The 17,953-nt window shown below is 35.2% G+C and overlaps 1 protein-coding gene across 1 annotated transcript; it reads right to left on the bottom strand.

Annotated features, from left to right (window-relative positions):
* Window positions 1-1,385: 1,385 nt before the first annotated feature.
* On the bottom strand, window positions 1,386-13,899 carry LOC105233877 (endocuticle structural glycoprotein ABD-4). Its single transcript, XM_049451512.1, has 3 exons — window positions 13,739-13,899; window positions 5,592-5,722; window positions 1,386-2,895 (listed from the first exon to the last, which is right to left on the bottom strand). The coding sequence occupies exons 1-3, from the start codon at window positions 13,745-13,747 to the stop codon at window positions 2,628-2,630; spliced, it is 408 nt and encodes a 135-aa protein (XP_049307469.1). The 5' UTR covers window positions 13,748-13,899; the 3' UTR covers window positions 1,386-2,627.
* Window positions 13,900-17,953: the final 4,054 nt, after the last annotated feature.

A 17,953-nucleotide genomic window follows, 5' to 3' on the forward strand; every position in this document is an offset into this window, starting at 1 on the left:
GGGATATAAGTTCCTATCCAAGTTCTTTGATTATATCCTGAACCGATTTTGCTTTGTGTGCAAGTGTCTTGTCGTGTAATAAAATTATTTTGTCGTATCTTCTGAACCATTCTGGAAGTTTTTCGACAAATGCACGGTTTAAATAACCATTTGTTGTCTACAGCAATTGTTCTACTATTTATTGCATTTTCACCAAGTTTACGAAGCTCATGATATATCACGCCCTTCTGATCCCACCAAACACAGAAAACTGCTTTCTTTCTGAAACAATTTATTTTCGCAGTTGATCAACCACCAACGTTCAGGATTAACCCATGATTTTCTCGGTCTAGGATTTTTAAAGTAAATCCACTTTTCATCACCATGGACAATTCAATACAAACCTAATTTTATTTCGTGTCTTGGAAGCAAAAAAGTGATTTGCGATTCCCAATTGTCTTTCATTCAATTTATTGTGCACACATATTCCACACATTCGGATGATTTTACTGTTATCATGTGACAAAAAAAGGATAAAGTCGGGTTAATAAATATACTCAACGTATACTTTTTTTAAACTTCCGTTTGCCTTTATATCGGTCAAACTGAGATATCAGATTTTAAGCCGTTTATGGTGGTCAATATATTATATTATATCTATGCGATACGTATGTGATATTTGAAAGTTAAATAGGTCTAGACCTAAGCCCCTTCTCCCTAATATAGTGGTTTCTGATTCTTCTGCTTCTTTATTGCAGGAGACACCGCGTACACGGTTATAATGGAGTTTACAAGTGCGCGCCACTTGTTCTTCCCTTTCGTTGTTTGGCGCCAATTGGAGATTCCAAGTCCTTCTCCACTTGGTATTTCCTATGGATGGAGGTCTTCCTCGGCCTCTGTTTCATCCGGCGGGTACTGAGTCGAATACTCTTAGAGCTGGAGTGTTGTCATCCATTCGGACAACATGCCGAGGTTGTTATGGCAAATGATGTCGATGCGAGATGGACTGACCCATGTGTAGAAGTTTCATTCACTTGGGAGTGGCCAGAAACGATTCCTTTACATATGGCTCAAGCAGCTTACGACTTCCGGTCTTAGACGAAGTATCCTCTGAGCAAATACATCCGTTTTGAAGTCGAGCTAAAATGAGAAGGCGAATTATCCCTCTCCAGGGTCATAATAGACTCGGAAGAGAGGTCCTTTTTTATTTCTTCTTCACGTGTTAATTTTTTACTCATAAACCAATGTATTAATTATGAGATTTTGTGTCTTTGCTGTTGAATTCATTGCAACTTTTTAAAATTTCTGAAACTACATATTTCCAAATTCTTTAATGAAGATCTAAATTACTGAAATCTTAAATCGTGATCAAACAATAACCATCGAAATATTGAGTAAAAGTCAAGTTTTAATTTTTAAAGAATCTTTAATTCTTCGTTTGCATTTCTTAGTTCATTACACAGATTTGCATAACATTTGCGTATAAAATGTACATTTAAGAGAAATGTAAATAATCGTTCATATTATGTACTTTACATATGATACAACAACATTATCTTGATTTATACACTAAAATTTCCGTACGTTTCTTGAGTAAAATATTTAATAATTTCTTTCTTTACAAAATATGCATTTCCTTTACGTGTTTTCTTTATATAAAAAGCAACAACAATATCACAAGGGTCCGAAGCGATAATGTTCCGGCGACTACAAAAACAAATTAAGAACAGCAGCAGAGAGAAAGTCGAGACAGTGTTCAACTAAGTGAGAGTAATTGAGAGCTCAAGAGAAAGAGGTGCAAAATTAAATAGCTTACGCTGTGAAAGTGCAAAGGACAAAAGTAGCAAAAGTGGAAATTTGGAAGAGAGCGTAGAGCATGCTGGTGATATGTTGTATTTGTGTTAAACTTTTAGTAATCTTGTGATTGATTGACTTTCGTAGTGCAGTGAAATGCTGAGTATCATTGTAGGCAGAGTATAAGGCGTGTAGGATGCGGTGCACACAGCGGAAGTTGAAGCAAAGTGCAGTGGCGTGAGTGTGTTTTACATTTGCTAAGAGTAGTGGGAGTAGTGAGCAAATGCCAGTTGATAACTACTACATTATTAATATTTTTTATGTGTTTTTTGTTTTGTATATTTGATTATTATATGTTTTTGTTTATTATATTTAACGGTTCATTCAGTCAGTGTACTTAGTAGTTTGTTCGAAGCTTTTCCTTACATACATTTACACAACAGCTCGCTACACAATGCTTCAACTCACGAGTGCTATGTTGCTGCATGGTTTCTTTTTCCATACCCTTCGTGTGTGCATAACGCGTCTTTGTATGTGTGTGCGTGTGTGTTTGATATAATTATTTTAATTTTTATGCGTATGAGCAACGTGTCCACATTCGTCCCTAGGTAAGGGTTTGTCTAAGTATATTTACATATTTGAGGCTTTTTAGTATAGTACAGCAATCATTTCGAAGGATTCACATGGCAAGGAAGATATTGATAAGGATATTAGAGGAATGGATTGTTTAGAATTGTTGCGTTGTCACATTATTACAGTGTGTGTGTGTGTGTATGTGTGCAGCGCGAAAGAAACTATTTTTGTGCTTTAACGCCTTTCTTTCGCATGCCACGCATCGCTTGCGGTTGAAATGCTTAACGACGCTTCGCTGGGGGCAAGCTGAGCAAGTAGTCGAGTGCCTTCTGGATTGCTGGTGGGATTGGTGGTGGTGTGGGCAGATGATCGCCCTGTGGCTGGAAGCCATTCTCATCGTCGGCAGCATAGTTGAGCGTAATCAGGTTGCCCTCGGGCGAGGTGTAGCTGACGGAGCCGCGCGCAATGATCACATCGCTGGTGTCTGGGGAGGTGGCCTTCTTCAGGGTGCCTGTCTCCTCGCCTTTAATGCCGTTAGAGGTTTCATAGCTGCCAGGCAAATAGCAGTGGGTGGAAAGAAGAGTAAGAAAGAGAGAAACAGTGTCCATTTAGTATAATTTTTGTTAACAAATTTTTATAGATATAAATATTAACAGAAAAATGTTTTATAAAAATATACAAAAATGTCACTTGCCAAATTGCCTAACTTTCTAATATTACTGTTTGGTAAATTGTTTTTTCAAACGCTTTGCGCCTTTGACGTACACACATTGCAAAGGCATTTCGTAAGCGCTCGCAGTTGATCAGAACCGGTAGTTGAGACATTTGCTTATCGCCTATTCCAGCATCAAAAAGCAGAAACATGACACTGCACAGCGGCAGGAACAGGTATTTTTTCGGAATTTCACATTGATTTAATTAAATGTTATTAAATTTAGTCAATTTAAGTATAGCGCAATAATAAATGAAATTTATAAATTGTCATTGGGAGATTTGCGGTATCGTCTGCTTCGTGATTTTGGCTGGCGACAGCGCTGGTCACGTAGAAGGCGCCATAAAATTTAAATGTCTAAATTTCGTCGAAGTAGAATAAACGAGTGAGTCGTAAAATGATCAACTTTGAAGAAAGTTGTGCTATAAAGTATAATCTAATGTAATTTATTTGTTTGCTGTGGAATGCTGCTTTGGAATTCAGGAATTTTATTTTTGATTTTTGTAAAACAGTTTGGTGTTTAACTTGCAAATTTTAATTAAATTCACACGCAAACTCGAAATCAGCAAACATTGAGGTAAAACAAAGAAACGGAGGGGAACTTTCTTGTTAAAAAATAAGAGCAAGAAGATAAGCCCACTATAGTATATTATTTTTCATGGCAGATGAATCAAAATCAAGTTGCTGTATGGAACCTTTGTATATGTGAAGGGTATTATTGCTTCAGTGCAATCGAAATTATCGTTTTTTTCTTTCGAGCCTTTGAGATACAATTCTTAAAGACTTGGACGAAGGTTTATTTGATAATAAATATAAGTTTATAACAGTAAAAAATTCTGATAAAATTTTTAATTTCTTATAAGGAAAAAAAAGTTTTGGAAAAAGGCTGCTTTTTCCACGAGGAAACCCAAGTAACCTCTTAATCCAAGTACTACTAAACTAAAGATATTAGAGAATTTTAGGCTTAAATCGAAAAGCGTTAAATAAAAACAACCTTTTTTACTTGAATCTTGAAGTTTATAATAAAACAAACTTAACTTGAAATTTAACACAAAAAAATTCATCTTCGAAATGTTGAAATTGCAATAAAGTAACTGAATAATTATAGTTAAATTTAATTAATTTAAATTTGCAACACAACAAAATGCTATTTGTTGATTTCTTGCTCTTTTGCATTTTTTGTAATATTTAATTTTACTTTTTTTAACTAAAAATTCGATATTAATTGATTTTAAACTTCTAGTCTGCGCTTACTATAAACAAGTTAAGTTGAAACTTAATATACAAAAACATGCAGAATAACAAAAATAGTGAGAAATATAGTTAAGATAGTTTTAAATTAGCTGAGAACATTTGCCTGCATGTCAAAAATTGTTGATTCGTGGAAAAGCAAACCGGCAAAAATGTTGTTTTCATAAAGCTAGTTTTTGGCAGATATTTATTTACTATAAATAACAGATTATTGAGTTTTAATTTCAAATGCCTGCGCAGAGTGGATAAACTTGTAAAATCAGTATAAATTGTCGACTTTATAGGTCAACTAGTGTCCGTTTAGCTATTTATTATCGTAACTAATAGCACAAGCATATATAGAATATTCAATAGAATAATAGAACCGTGGTGGATTGTTACAAAACTATGTAAATTATTTGCTGTGACGTAAAAAGTAAGCTTTACCAGATGTTTGTATGTTTTCTATTAATAATCTGCCATGTTTTGCTAGATGCCGCTCCTTAACTGAACAATATTATAACTGAAAAAACACTTAAGATCCGAACTTGAACTTGTTTTGCACTCGTAAACTCAGCGCTAAATTGTTGTGACTTCATAAAATGGCGTCAAAATACATATGTGTTTATTTATGACAAGCTGCAGCTATTAAATTAAAGATTTGGTGTTTAAGCATGGAAAATATTGCAGATAAATCAACGTTTCATTGAATAAGCCAAACTTGTGTGGCTGCATATTTGCGTTGACGGGCGTTGAGTAAATTAAAAATTTATATGTTCGGCATTAGAATCACGGCGACTATACTTATGCTAGTAAAATTGTCATTTTTTTAATATTTAAAGGTGATAGAAAGCCAAACTCAGCACTTTGTTTCACGGATATCTAGTTTATCTTTAATGTTTAACCTTCTACTTTAAGTTCTTCCTTCTAAGTGAGTTATGACAGTCGCAATGATTTACGCGGCGTTTTATTAAAATTTGGCATTCAAAATCTTTTAAAAGTTTTATAAGCTTTGCTTGTTGACAAATTCCTAAAGTTAAGCTGTTGGAAGTGTTAAATATTTTTTGATTTATCTCTTTACTTTTGAAAAGTTTTAATTTTTTTATGTACTTTGCATATTTGGCACATTGAAATTCATAAATTCTTAATTCCAGTAGTCAGTTAGCGTCATGCTTCGTTTTTTCAAACAGCTGCGGCTTGTATGGCTGCGCAAGTTCGTGTCTTAAGTCTTTAGTGTGATAAAGTACACAATAAATATGCTAGCGCCGCAAAGTATGCAACGCTTTTGTCGCTTGCTACTCACTTGTAGTTGTAAGAGCCGTCTGGTTCAATATTCGATTCTTGACTAACAATTGATGCACCGGCCTCACCCTGCGCTTGCGGTGCGGCAAACACTGCGGACGCGGCGCAGCCGATCAAAAGTAATGTGATTTGCTGGAAGTAAAATAATTGAAGAGTTTTTGTTAGTTGTGTATGGAATATATAAATATATATTATTTTTTTTTTTTGGATTTTGAATAATTTAGAAATTATTAAAAAATGGTAGATTAAGGGGTTAAAAGGCCGATAAAAAGAAAGGCAATTTTTCATAATTTTTCAAAGAAAACTAAAAAATAGTAGATAAATATAGGGATATGACAACGATTTGTTAAACGCAACGGCTCAAAGCTCTGATCTAAGGTTTATAAAATCGATAAATAGCGAATTTATTTTTTACTGATACTGATTAGGGTGCCACAGATCGTTCCTATGACAGTCGGGTCTATCTAACCGGAACGCGACCGGATTTTTATCCGGCCAAGGACTGGCAACTCTGCAGTTTTCTGCCGCTACAACAAAAGCAACTCAGGGTACCACTGAACCCTTTTCAAAATCTTTTTAACTACTCTACAATATCTTTAAGGCTTACAGGAGCTAAATCAATATTATTTGTATTAATTGCTCTTGTTAGTTTAAATTAAACAAAGTAAAACAGTTTTTAGCTACAAATTTAATGAGTTGCTGTTGTTTCAAATAACGTTATAGTCGCATTTAATTGTGTTGTTATTGATTGAAAAAAGGAAATAATCAAAAAAAAAAGTCAAAGGCAACTTTATTTGGAGTTTTTGAACATTTTCGAAACACTTATCATATAAAAGTTTAACTATTGTAATTTCGAATGGAATTTGACTTCATAATGAATTTTTCGAAAAGCTTTCCGTAATTCCTCAATTGAAGCGTAGAACACTTTAATTGATTGGTTTTTCCATTAATGAGATGAAATTTGCAAGGAAAAACGTGTGCATATATTTATGCATAGATTTTTGTATATATGTAGGTATGTATATATGAACATATATAATACCATCAGTTGTATCAATTTGCAATCACTTGAAAATGCACGTTCTTCATTAAAGCTCGAATCAAATTTTAATTAAGTGTGCTGCCATTGGTGAATACGAAAGTGAATGTAGATTACAGATGGCGAAAGGCACTCATATTGCAATCAAAAGATAATGCTAAAATAAGAAGCAGAGTGTTTTTGGTATTGATTGCAGATAACATTTTGGATATTTGGTGCAAACAAGTAATTTTTATAGTTAAATGCATTAAAATGAAGGAATTTAGCAATCAGTTTCCAAAGATCAAGTGAAAAACTTTATTAGTGATGCTTAGATATAAGAAAAGTTAAAAAAAAAATATTTAATACAGTTAATATTGTAATAAATGTGCCAGGATATGCAGCCGAAAGCAAAGAAGTTCATAAAAACAACTTTGAGTTGGTTTCAAGTAGATTATGAAAGGCTTAAGCTTTTTGAAAAATTTTCGGTTGAATAAAAACGTGTCTTAATTTATGTTTGTACCTGCTTTGGGCACATGATTGCATAAGTATCACCTATCGGACCACTATAGTGATATCGAAAAACTATAGCATATGGTTTTCATACAAACTGTACGAACAAAATCAAGGGTTTTTATGGATATTTTCTTTATTTGACAAGTTATCTATACAAAATTTAGCAAAGATTATTGCGCAAGAAAATGCTATAAAAGAAATAAAAATTTTTCAGATCGGATGAATATAGCATATAGCTGCCATACAAACTAACTGCTCAAAATTAAGTTTTTGTATGGAAAACTTTTTTATTTGACGAGTTATCTACACAAAATTTGGCAAGGATTATTGCGCAAGACAATGCTATAATAGAAATAAAAATTATTCAGATCGGATGAATATAGCATATAGCTGCCATACAAACTGAAAGTTCAAAATCAAGTTTTTGTATGGAAAACTTTTTTATTTGACGAGTTATCTACACAAAATTTGGCAAGGATTATTGCGCAAGATAATGCTATAATAGAAATAAAAATTTTTCAGATCGGATGAATATAGCATATAGTTGCCATGCAAACTAGCTGCTCAAAATTAAGTTTTTATATGATTTTTTTTATTTTTGTTGGTTATTACAAAGTTTTTTCTTGTTATTAATAAAGATAATAAAAATACAAAAATAGCAAAATTATAATTCTGATGAAAAAAAAGCAAAAACACATCAGTAGTCTATCAGCCATTCAAAGGCATCATTCGAATTTCATTCCTTTCATAACGTGTGCGAATAATGAGAAATTTCCGTAATCGCTAACAGCAAACGCCAATTGTCTGAATGCATTTCATATTAACCAACTACAAGCACAACTACAACTACATAACTAACTTTGAGTTGCTGAAACTTTTCTTCATATCCCCACACACACACACACATACACAGTGCAATCAAGACAATCGCCACCCTTAATTATGACGGCATAACAAATCACCAACTATTATTGCACAATCGACAGTAGTTCAATAGTTAATCAATATTTTTACTATTTTACTTATTTCCAACATTTGCCCATTGTATTTATGTGGCTGTCTTCGTAACACAGTTGCCAATGATTTATTTAAGTGCCAAGCAGCAACAACCCACAATTACAACTACTCAAATCGACAGCGACTTGACAGCTCATTGCGATGCCATTTTGAACACCTTTATTTATGAACATGAAATCTACGCCTCGCTTATTTGCGCTCGTATGCAATTGCATACTGATAATGAGCACGAGTGTGAGTACTCATAGGCACAGCAGTGTTTGTTTTTGTTTTTTGTTGTTTTTTTCTGCCTTTTTTCATATACAGACATAATCAACTGTTTATTTGGCGGCTTTCAATGGGCAACAACAATGCGCTTAATGCACTTAATTACAGCAATTTGTTTGCTGCTGCCGTTGTTGTTGTTGTTGGCGGTATTTTAAAGGGCGTACTTGTCGTGCTGATATTTCAATTTGAGCCGCGCATCTAATTTGCATTAGTAAGCGCATTATTTGCACGAGCAGAGCAGCCCTGTCGGCTTGAACTGCGCGCGTTTCGCATTTCTGTTTCTATTGTGTGTGTGTGTGTAAGTGCTGTGAAGGCAATATTTATCGCTCTTTAAGTTTAATTTATTATTTTATTTTATTATCTGCCTGCTGAGTGCCTGAGTGCCCATTCACAGCATCTATTGTTGCAGGAAATGCGCGCTGCAAGTCGAAGTATCTCACAACTGTTGCCCATAAGTGTGTAGGGTTGTTGTTTTTGTTGCGCAAGTCTTGCGTGCAAACATTTCTATGCTTTACTAGATTCTTCTAGAGTTTTTCCAGAGATTTTTCAGACTGCGTTCTTACAAATTTAAATTATTGCGCAATGTTTTCGGTAGAATCAAGTGCATAAATTAAATATTGCGCAAGCGCTCGTTCGCACGTTGTTCTTGTAGTGTTTGGGTAAGCAACGACCGAAAATTGTTTAAATATTTGCACAAAATATTTGGTGAACAATCTTGTTGTGTTCGAGCTGCGCCCACAAAAAGGTCCAGCATATGTGACGGCGTTGCCATTGCGGCGAAGACAAACAATGCTTTGAAGCGATATGTGCATATGTTTACACTTGTGTATGTGTGCGCTCATTTTTCGACAATTTTTTTACAGAAAAAAAAGTATATTTTTTGCGACATGTCTGAGTTGATATTTCATGAATAACCACACGCCAACATGTCTGAAGACAAGCTTGTTATATGTGAACAGATCTTACATATATGTCTATATGCACATATACACAGTCAACTGTATCGACATTGCTTTGCTCTAGTCTACTCTGCTATACGGTGCCATCCGCTGGCATTCAGCAGCTCTTCAGTGGCTCTGCGCGCTGCTTGCCAGTAAGCGACTCAGCCACGGCGCGTTGACTCTTGCCATCAGGCGCTGCCGGCCGCGCTGAGTTTTATGCGGTATTTCACCCGCTAATCGCTGCCTTTAGCAGGAAAATTGTGACAAAATTGCCCCCGTTGGAAGCGCCTGTTGTGCGCGCCGGCGCATTTGACCTTTTCACATACCATAATGTGGCATGCCAATTGCCGTTGGCTTAGCTGGCGCACCAAGCTGTCGTTGCAGCTCCGCGCCTTAAGCGCGCTATCAGATAATTGAGCAACATTTAATTGTTGTCGTAATGTGATGAGTGCGGCAACGTGCTCGGCGGCAGCTCCTACCGGGGTTGGCACTGCTGCTGGCTTTGTTGCATAGCTGAAGAAGCTGCAGCAGCAGATGCCACTAACGCCGGCATTTAGCTTAATTTTACTTAAGTGCTGTTGAATTTGTATCCAATTTTCTTGATTTCATTTTAATTGTTTACGACCAGCACAGCGCTCGATAATTTATACTTTTTGAAAGCTTCATTTCCTTATCGCATTTAAAACTGTTGGTTGTGGCAAAGACGCGGACGCTTCGTCTACAATTAAATGTTTGAATTTGATATCTGCGTCTATATTTATGTTTGACTTTGCCTTTTGCTGTGGGCGTTCGTGTTCACAGTTCATAAATTTTACTGTTTTTCTGTTTGCCATTTTTTATGTTTGGCTTGTCTTGTCTGATTTGCTGCGCCAAATGACCCCACGCTTTGTGGCATGTATTAGCTTAAACCATTGTCTTGTGGTTGTTGTACAAAAATAAGGTTTATTTGAAGTGCTAAATGTCAAATAAACTTAGTGGGGAGCTTTGTCGATTGTAATTTGTGTTTTTTTGTGATTTATTTTATTAATATTTGTTGTAAGTGAACGCTTGGTTTTTTCAACTGTTTTTTATATAGTTTGAAATGAAAATGATATCTTCAAAAATTTATAGAAGGATTAATTTAATTTACCAGCAATCATTTTTTAGTTTTTCGTAGATATTATTTTCATTACAAATACCCATTAATTAACCAATATTTAAGGAAAGATAAGTAATTAGTTGCAAAATTAGAGAAGAGTTCGCAAGTTTAGGCAATCTTCCGCATGACAGCAACGGTTGTATCTTTCCAACCAATAATTTTTAATAAACAATTCTACATATAGTCACCTAAAATGCGAAATAACGAAACATCCCTTTTCATAAGCTTACAGTCGAAGGAAAAACGATGTAAGAGAAACTACTCACTTTGAAGAAAAATTGAGTTTTGGTTATAAAATGGTTATATATCACGTTAGAAGCTGAATACTTTATGCCATATATATGTCATATGATGTAGAGAATGGTGGTTTTGAATTTTAGGTGACGATATATTCATATAATTTTATAAAAGGCTAAATATTCAGCATGAACTTGTCATTTTTAATTCCATTTGATTATTTTTAAGCAATTAAGTTAACAGATCTTCATTTTTTATCATATAAACTATAGTTTTTCGAAACATCAAAACAATTTGTATTTAAAAATTAGTACTTAAAAAAAAAAATGATTTTTATTAATTTCTAATTACTGGTGAACTCAAGCAGACATATTTTTTGACGGACTTTACGTGCTTTTACTTCTAGGCAAAATTATTGTTGGCTGACTTTCGTAGCTATTGAAGAATGAAGATCACCGCTTTCATAGTTCCATTACAGAATCTTAATTTCATTAAATCACAATTTTTAGTAAATGTAGTCCTTGATATATTTTTGTTGGAAATATTGCGCATAATTAAGGCGGCTAAGCATTAATGAAGCGGTTACATTGATTTACAGGTTTCAAACAATCGAATTGTTTATTGTCTTATTAAAATATACAACACTTCTGGAATATTGTCCTAAATTTTCAAGTTGATCCGATTAACAGTATCAGAGACACAACCTTGTGAACTTGTGTGCTCGAGGCTAGCTAGGCTTAGTAGTCGTCCTTAAACTCGTTTTTCTCGAAACTGTTTTTTTGAAGTCGGTTGGCAAGATCTCTCAAGAACTACTCAGCCGATCTTCATGAAATTTTACACATGTCTTTAAGATACAATTCTTAAAGAAGATTTGGACGAAGGATTCTTTTTTGATTACACTTATTTGAAAAAAAATTTGCGAAATTTGCACGGAAGTTTGAATTTTTTCGTAAAAATGTCTGCCAAAAAGCCAATTTTTAGTTGTTTTACCTTCGTTCAAGTTCTAAGTTAAGGTTTTAACAAAGAAAACGTATTTTTCACTTTAGATGATCCTGTAAGGAGTTATCCTATCGCAGGAACTGGCGTCACAATGGCCGAGTTTTAAATATTTGTTTCCAAAAATTTTACAATTTTTTTCTCAATAGTGTATTTTTGCAAAATTGAAAAATTTTAATAAAATATATCATTTTTTATTTGAGAAAAAAAACTGAAAAAAATACTGTTTATTTTCCGAGAAAACCCATGTATCCCTTAAGAAACTAGTACATGTGTTTGCGCGAACAATCAGACCACTTGTTTATTAATTTATGCTAGGTGTCTGCAGCTGACAAATAATAAATTCTAAAGTTTTATTATCATAAACAATTTCAGCCAAGAAATTAATTTTTTTGGCACTCTTAAAAGGGCGTTGAGAAATGAGATTGATATCGTTGCTTTTCTCGTTGTAATATAGTAAATGTATACTTTACAATGATTGTAAGAAGATGTTGTTGTAATATTAATAATAAATTAGCACATTTACGTTATAAATAAAATATATTTGTTTTTAACTAAGAAATTGGGGTTTTTCAGTTTAATTTTTTTGTTACTAACATTTAATCTTAAAACTGATGATGCAAAGATACTCGTAACTTTGATAAAACCCGAATATATTAATCCGTTGTAGGAGTTTTTAGAAAGTATTTAAATAATGCAGAAAAAAAGGTTGATTCATAAAGAAATATTACTTTAAAACTATTTTAGTCTTAAATTGTTTTATTTTTTATTTTTAGTTTTTTGTTTTGTGTTTTGTAATCATATGATCTAGTTAAAATTGTGCAAGTAGAACAAGAGCAAGAAAGTGGTATTTTTTTATTGAATATCCCAAATCCACAAATGGATTATTTTTAATACATGATTACAATACCGTTATTATCACTGCACTATCGGCAATGCAAGCCGAATAATGTAAAAAAAAGGAAATAATCGGAAAGCAATATGTTTTTGCAATTTTGTTGCTGATTGTTATATTTATTTATTTCTGGATCTTCCACGGTTTTGAGCTTGAAAGTATAAGTGAATAAAGTCTGCCGCTTTGAGGACATAATAGTTGATAATTCCCTTAAACGTCTTTGAAAGCAAAATTAACAACTCGTTAAATATATGTGTTATTTTGCAAAAAAAAATATCCATAAAATTTTTCCAAACACATAAATAATAACCCCTAATAGTTCAACTTATAATCAGCAACTTATTTTTTTTTGTTAGCTGTAGTTACCGCTCAGCACAAATTAACTCTGTTTTGATAAGTTCTGACATTTTGTAATGTAACCTGATATTTATAGTTTTTGAAACCTTCCAAAGCAAATTCTTACAATGGTACCGAAAAAATGGATAAAATTATGGAATTTTGATAATAAATTGAATTTAGCTTTTACATAATAGATTGGAAAAAAAGTATTTCTGAGTATTTGATACTTTGGCCTATAAAGGATGCGATAATTACTAAAAAAGGTATGAATGTTACATTACTTCAAGTCACTATTGTTATCAGGCGGTCATTCTTTTCAGAAAAAAAATGAAACTCCGATAGTGTGCATATATATCTACATTCGTATTATATTATTTCCTACTCATCACTTGGGCTATACAGTAACTACTTCAGGTCTTCTAACAAATGTGATCCATTCTACGAAAATTCGATTTTTTAAGGCTTATTGAATCAAGTAACATTCACAATGTTAGACTACACCTGCTTGAAACACTTCGTTTGCAAACGAATACGAACACTACTGAGGACATTTCAAGCTAACGAATGCCCAGAATTATAAATGAGTAACATCATTGCCAATGAAACAAAGCAAACGTTTTGTTCCTAAGAGGACCTGAGTTGTAAACTTTAAGTTTCAGAGTTTCCTTCAACGATTTTTACACTTTTCGTAAACAGTTTACGAAGCGGTAATTCACTTGCAAGTTATTCTTCCATTATGCAAAGTTATTTTAGTTCAAAAGCTTAACGCTTGCTCGCCACTTACAATTTTCATTTTTTCACAAATTTTTTCTCAACACTTGAACACTGTAACGTTATCCTTCGGCGCACTCGGCGTTTGCTTGTAACTGGCTGTCTAACGGTGCAAGAACCCTGCTGTTGCTTGTGGTTAATTGCACAAATGCTTTGTTAATGATCTCATAGCTGGCTGGTGGCGATATTTATACGCGCATGCGATGAGATGCAACCGGGATGAGCTGAGTTTCAGCTGAGATAAGCTAAACTATGCGCGCGCTGCACACGGTGTATGGAGAGGCAAGAAGCAGCGCCACTATGACAACCGGCAATGGCGACAGCAGCAACAATACACAACTAACAACAACAACAACGCTACAGCTATTGTGTGCGCAGATAACTGAATGGGAAGCATTGCTAGAAGAGGCATCAGCATCAGCTGAGATGTTGCCGATGGTGACGATGAAGCTGCCGCGATATGTTGCTGTTGGTGTTGTTGGCTTCCATGCCGCAGTCGGCAGCAAAGTCGGAGTTGCAGTCGCGTTGCCAAAGGTAAGCAATGCAAAACACTACAAAATAAGTTGAGTGCAAAGACAACAACAACTCACAAAGTGCTGTATGTTTGTTGGTGTCAAAACAATAATAACAACAACAAAAACAGCTACGTGAATAAAATTGAGTAAATAACGTTATGTAGTTACCGGTAAGAGAAGCTGCGGCAACTGCGGCTGCAACGTAACGCAGTGACGCTGACGTCAACGTCGGCAGCGCTGCTCAGTCAAACAAAAGTGCAAGTACAAACCGTTTACTTTTAATTTGTTTTTTTTTTTGGTTTTGTTGTGAGTTTTTGTTTTTGCGCTTTTTGCGAATTAACTCTTAGCTGTGCCTTTGAAATTTGTCTTCGGCAGCGTCGTAACTCAACACTTTGTCGTTGCGCTTGATGCTTTTTCAGCAAGTTTTCAAGATTTATTGAGTTGAAATTCGGTCTGCGGATGTGCACACCTAAGGCCGACGTGAGGTTTTGCGGTGACTTGCTGCCCCAGCGCCTCACTGCCTCACTGGCGCGGTGCCACGGTGTGCGCGTTGTTGTTTGTGGTCCCTTTACAGCGACGGCTAACATATGTCTGAATGGCTCGGTGGCTATGCATGTATGTGAAGATGTGTGTGCGCACATTTTTCACCCATTGCCCTGTCTGTGGAGCGCGCTTTTTGCAGGTTTTTTGCTTAATTTCATTTGTGCGACGCGGCGCATGCGCAACCTTAAGTTGATGAGCTGCCATATCTGATGTGGTGGCGTAGTTTTGATGGATGTGTTAAAGCGATAGGAGCATCTTTTCGCTCCAACTTATTAACACTTCACTAGTTAAATGTATTTTGTTTTTGTGTTGTGTAAAAAAATTTGTATTTATCTAAATCGCACTTGCCCCGTCTATCTTCATCTATAATAATATAAATTATAGAAAACGTGTTGCAATTATTAAAATGAAATTCGTCATTGCCAACAACAATTAACTGCGCATATTTATTAGGTGACCCTGCTGGTTGGCGGAAATTTCCGTTTACTGTTAAAAAGCCAAAGCATTTTGCGTCTAAATTTCTGTAATTAGTTTTTTCTTCATTCTAATGTAATCAGTTTTCCAGCGCAATGCTCTGTGGTTCACGAAATAAATCGTTATTGCATTTAAATGTATTTAAATCAGTGCTAATCGGTGTGGCGCATCAAGATGATGAGTTGCTGCCGCAGTAAGTGTATGGTGGTGGGGCAGTGGCGGCAAATCGCCGCTGTTAGTGGGTTTGTTTTTGGCTTGTTTCGAGCTATTGCGCGATTCATTACTCGTCGTTGCTGCCCATTTTCTGTTTATTACCTACTTTGCACGCCCGCTGCTGCCATTGTCGGGTCAAAATGTCAATTTTGTATTTTTAATTTGTTTTTGGCATGTGTTTATGTGTGTGTTTGGCGGGGAACAGTGTGGTCAGACTCAGCAAATGAGGGTGAAATTAGTATTTTTTGAACTTTATTTAGTTGAAATCTAGCATTTTGCTCTTATAAAACTTACCTCTCAAAATACTTTTCAGAAAATTTACTCACACATTTTTTCACAAAATTTTTAAAACATTTTATCATTCACTTAATCACATTAGAAATAATTCCCATATGAAATTTGTGCATATATACAAGAACAGGTGGGCATCTTGGCTAATGGTGCTCACCTTAAACAGCCAATAAAGCGATGGGGAACGATAGATTGCCGGTCAAGCTATACGGCGGATAAGCCTCCTCAACATCGCGTACAAGGTTCTATCGAGCGTATTGTGTGAAAGATTAAAACCCACCGTCAACAAACTGATTGGGCCTTATCAGTGCGGCTTTAGGCCTGGAACATCAGTAACTGACCAGATATTCACCATGCGCCAAGTCTGGAAAAAGACCTGTGGAAAGAGGATCGACACGCTTCCCCTCTTCGTTGATTTGCTGCTTTTGACATCACCAAAAGCAGCTGACTTTATCCCGCTATGTCTGAATTTCGTATTCAAGCTAAACTATCCCGGCTGTGTAAGCTGACGTTGGGCAACACCAAAAGCTCCGTCAGGATCGGGAGGGACCTCTTCGATTCCTTCGATACCAAACGAGATTTCAGACAAGGCGATCCCCTATCGTAGGACTTCTTCAATCTAATACTGGAGAAAATAATTCTCAATCTTCTACAAGAATGTACAACTGCTGACGTACCCCGATGATATTGATATCATTGGCCATAGTTCCGCTTTATGCAGACTGGATAAGAAAACGAAGCAAATGGGATTGGTAGTGAAAGAAGGCAAGACAAAATATCTTCTGTCATCAAACAAACAGTCATTGCACTCGCGACTAGGCTCCCCCGTCACTGTCGACAGTCATAACTTCGAAGTTGTAGATAATTTCGTCTATCTTGGAATCAGCATTAACAACAACGTCAGCCTCTAAATTCAACGCGACTGAGTAGGAAATTGAGAAGTAAAGCGTCAATTAGTGAAAAATAAGAACGACTGGCGTGTTTTTGTAAACTCGGATATAACCGGGTAAACAGTCTCTATACCAATAAAAATGAATAAGAAGTATCCAGATAATGGACTTATCATGAAATCATTGAATGTGCCCTTGTTTGCGTTCTAAACGATTCATGCATTTATCAATAGCAGGACACCCTGATGCTATTATTATAGTATTGATGACTCTGCTCAAATCTTCCAGGAGTCTACCAATCAATTAGAGCAGCAGGACAGTGACCCCATTGAACCCTTTGAATAAATTTTACACTTTGATTATGTTATGACTGAATTGGTTGGACCAGCCGAGAACTACCACTTTTATTTCTGTCGTCAACTGTAAATGTTTGGGGAAAAAGGCGAATAGTGCCTCATTCTCAAAACAAGTAGGGAGGCGATAAGTTCGGGTGTAGTCGCACATTTCATACTCTTGCACCTTGCAAGGGTCAATGCTGAAGAGATACGTTCAGCTGTTCGCATAACTTTAGCTTAAAAATTGTTGCGAAAGGATTCTACAGTCATTATTCGACGAAATTGAATAAATCAAAATCAAATTTGGTATTTTATTAAGTTATAATCATTTAGTTAACTAACTATATTTTACTTTAGCTCAACGAAAATTATTTTAAAATCATCCCCAAATGAGATATATCTGACATAAACTTAACCAAAGAGGCTAAATTTAATATACTGAGTTGATGTGCTTAACGTTAACTAGAAGATTAGAATTGATGATATTAACCATAAGTGGTATTCCAATTCTTCAAATAACCCCACAAGAAGTAGTCTGATGGTGTTAAATCACAAATCACTTGGAGGCCATTCAATGTCACAATATCTTGCAATAATGGAATTTCCAAACTTTTCTCGCAATAATTTGGTTATTGCACGTGCTGTGTGGCACGTAGACTCGTCTTGTTGGAACCAGAAGTTGTCAAGATCAACTTCTTCCAGTTACGGCCAAAAAGTTGCTTATCATCGATCTATACAGCCATCACCATTAACAGCAACGGTGTCACCAGCTTTATTTCGAAAGAAGACAAACCGATGATTCCACCATACTAAAATCTAGACCAAACTGTCAATATAGATGAATGTATTGGTTGTTCATGAATAATTTGTGGATTTTCTTCGCACCAGAATCGACAATGTTGTTTATTTACCGCACCACTCAGAAGAAAGTGAGCCTCATCGGAGGAGATGACTGTATTAAAAGTCC

The sequence above is a fragment of the Bactrocera dorsalis genome, chromosome 3 (genome assembly GCF_023373825.1).
Source record: "Bactrocera dorsalis isolate Fly_Bdor chromosome 3, ASM2337382v1, whole genome shotgun sequence".
In the NCBI taxonomy this organism is placed as follows: domain Eukaryota; kingdom Metazoa; phylum Arthropoda; class Insecta; order Diptera; family Tephritidae; genus Bactrocera; species Bactrocera dorsalis.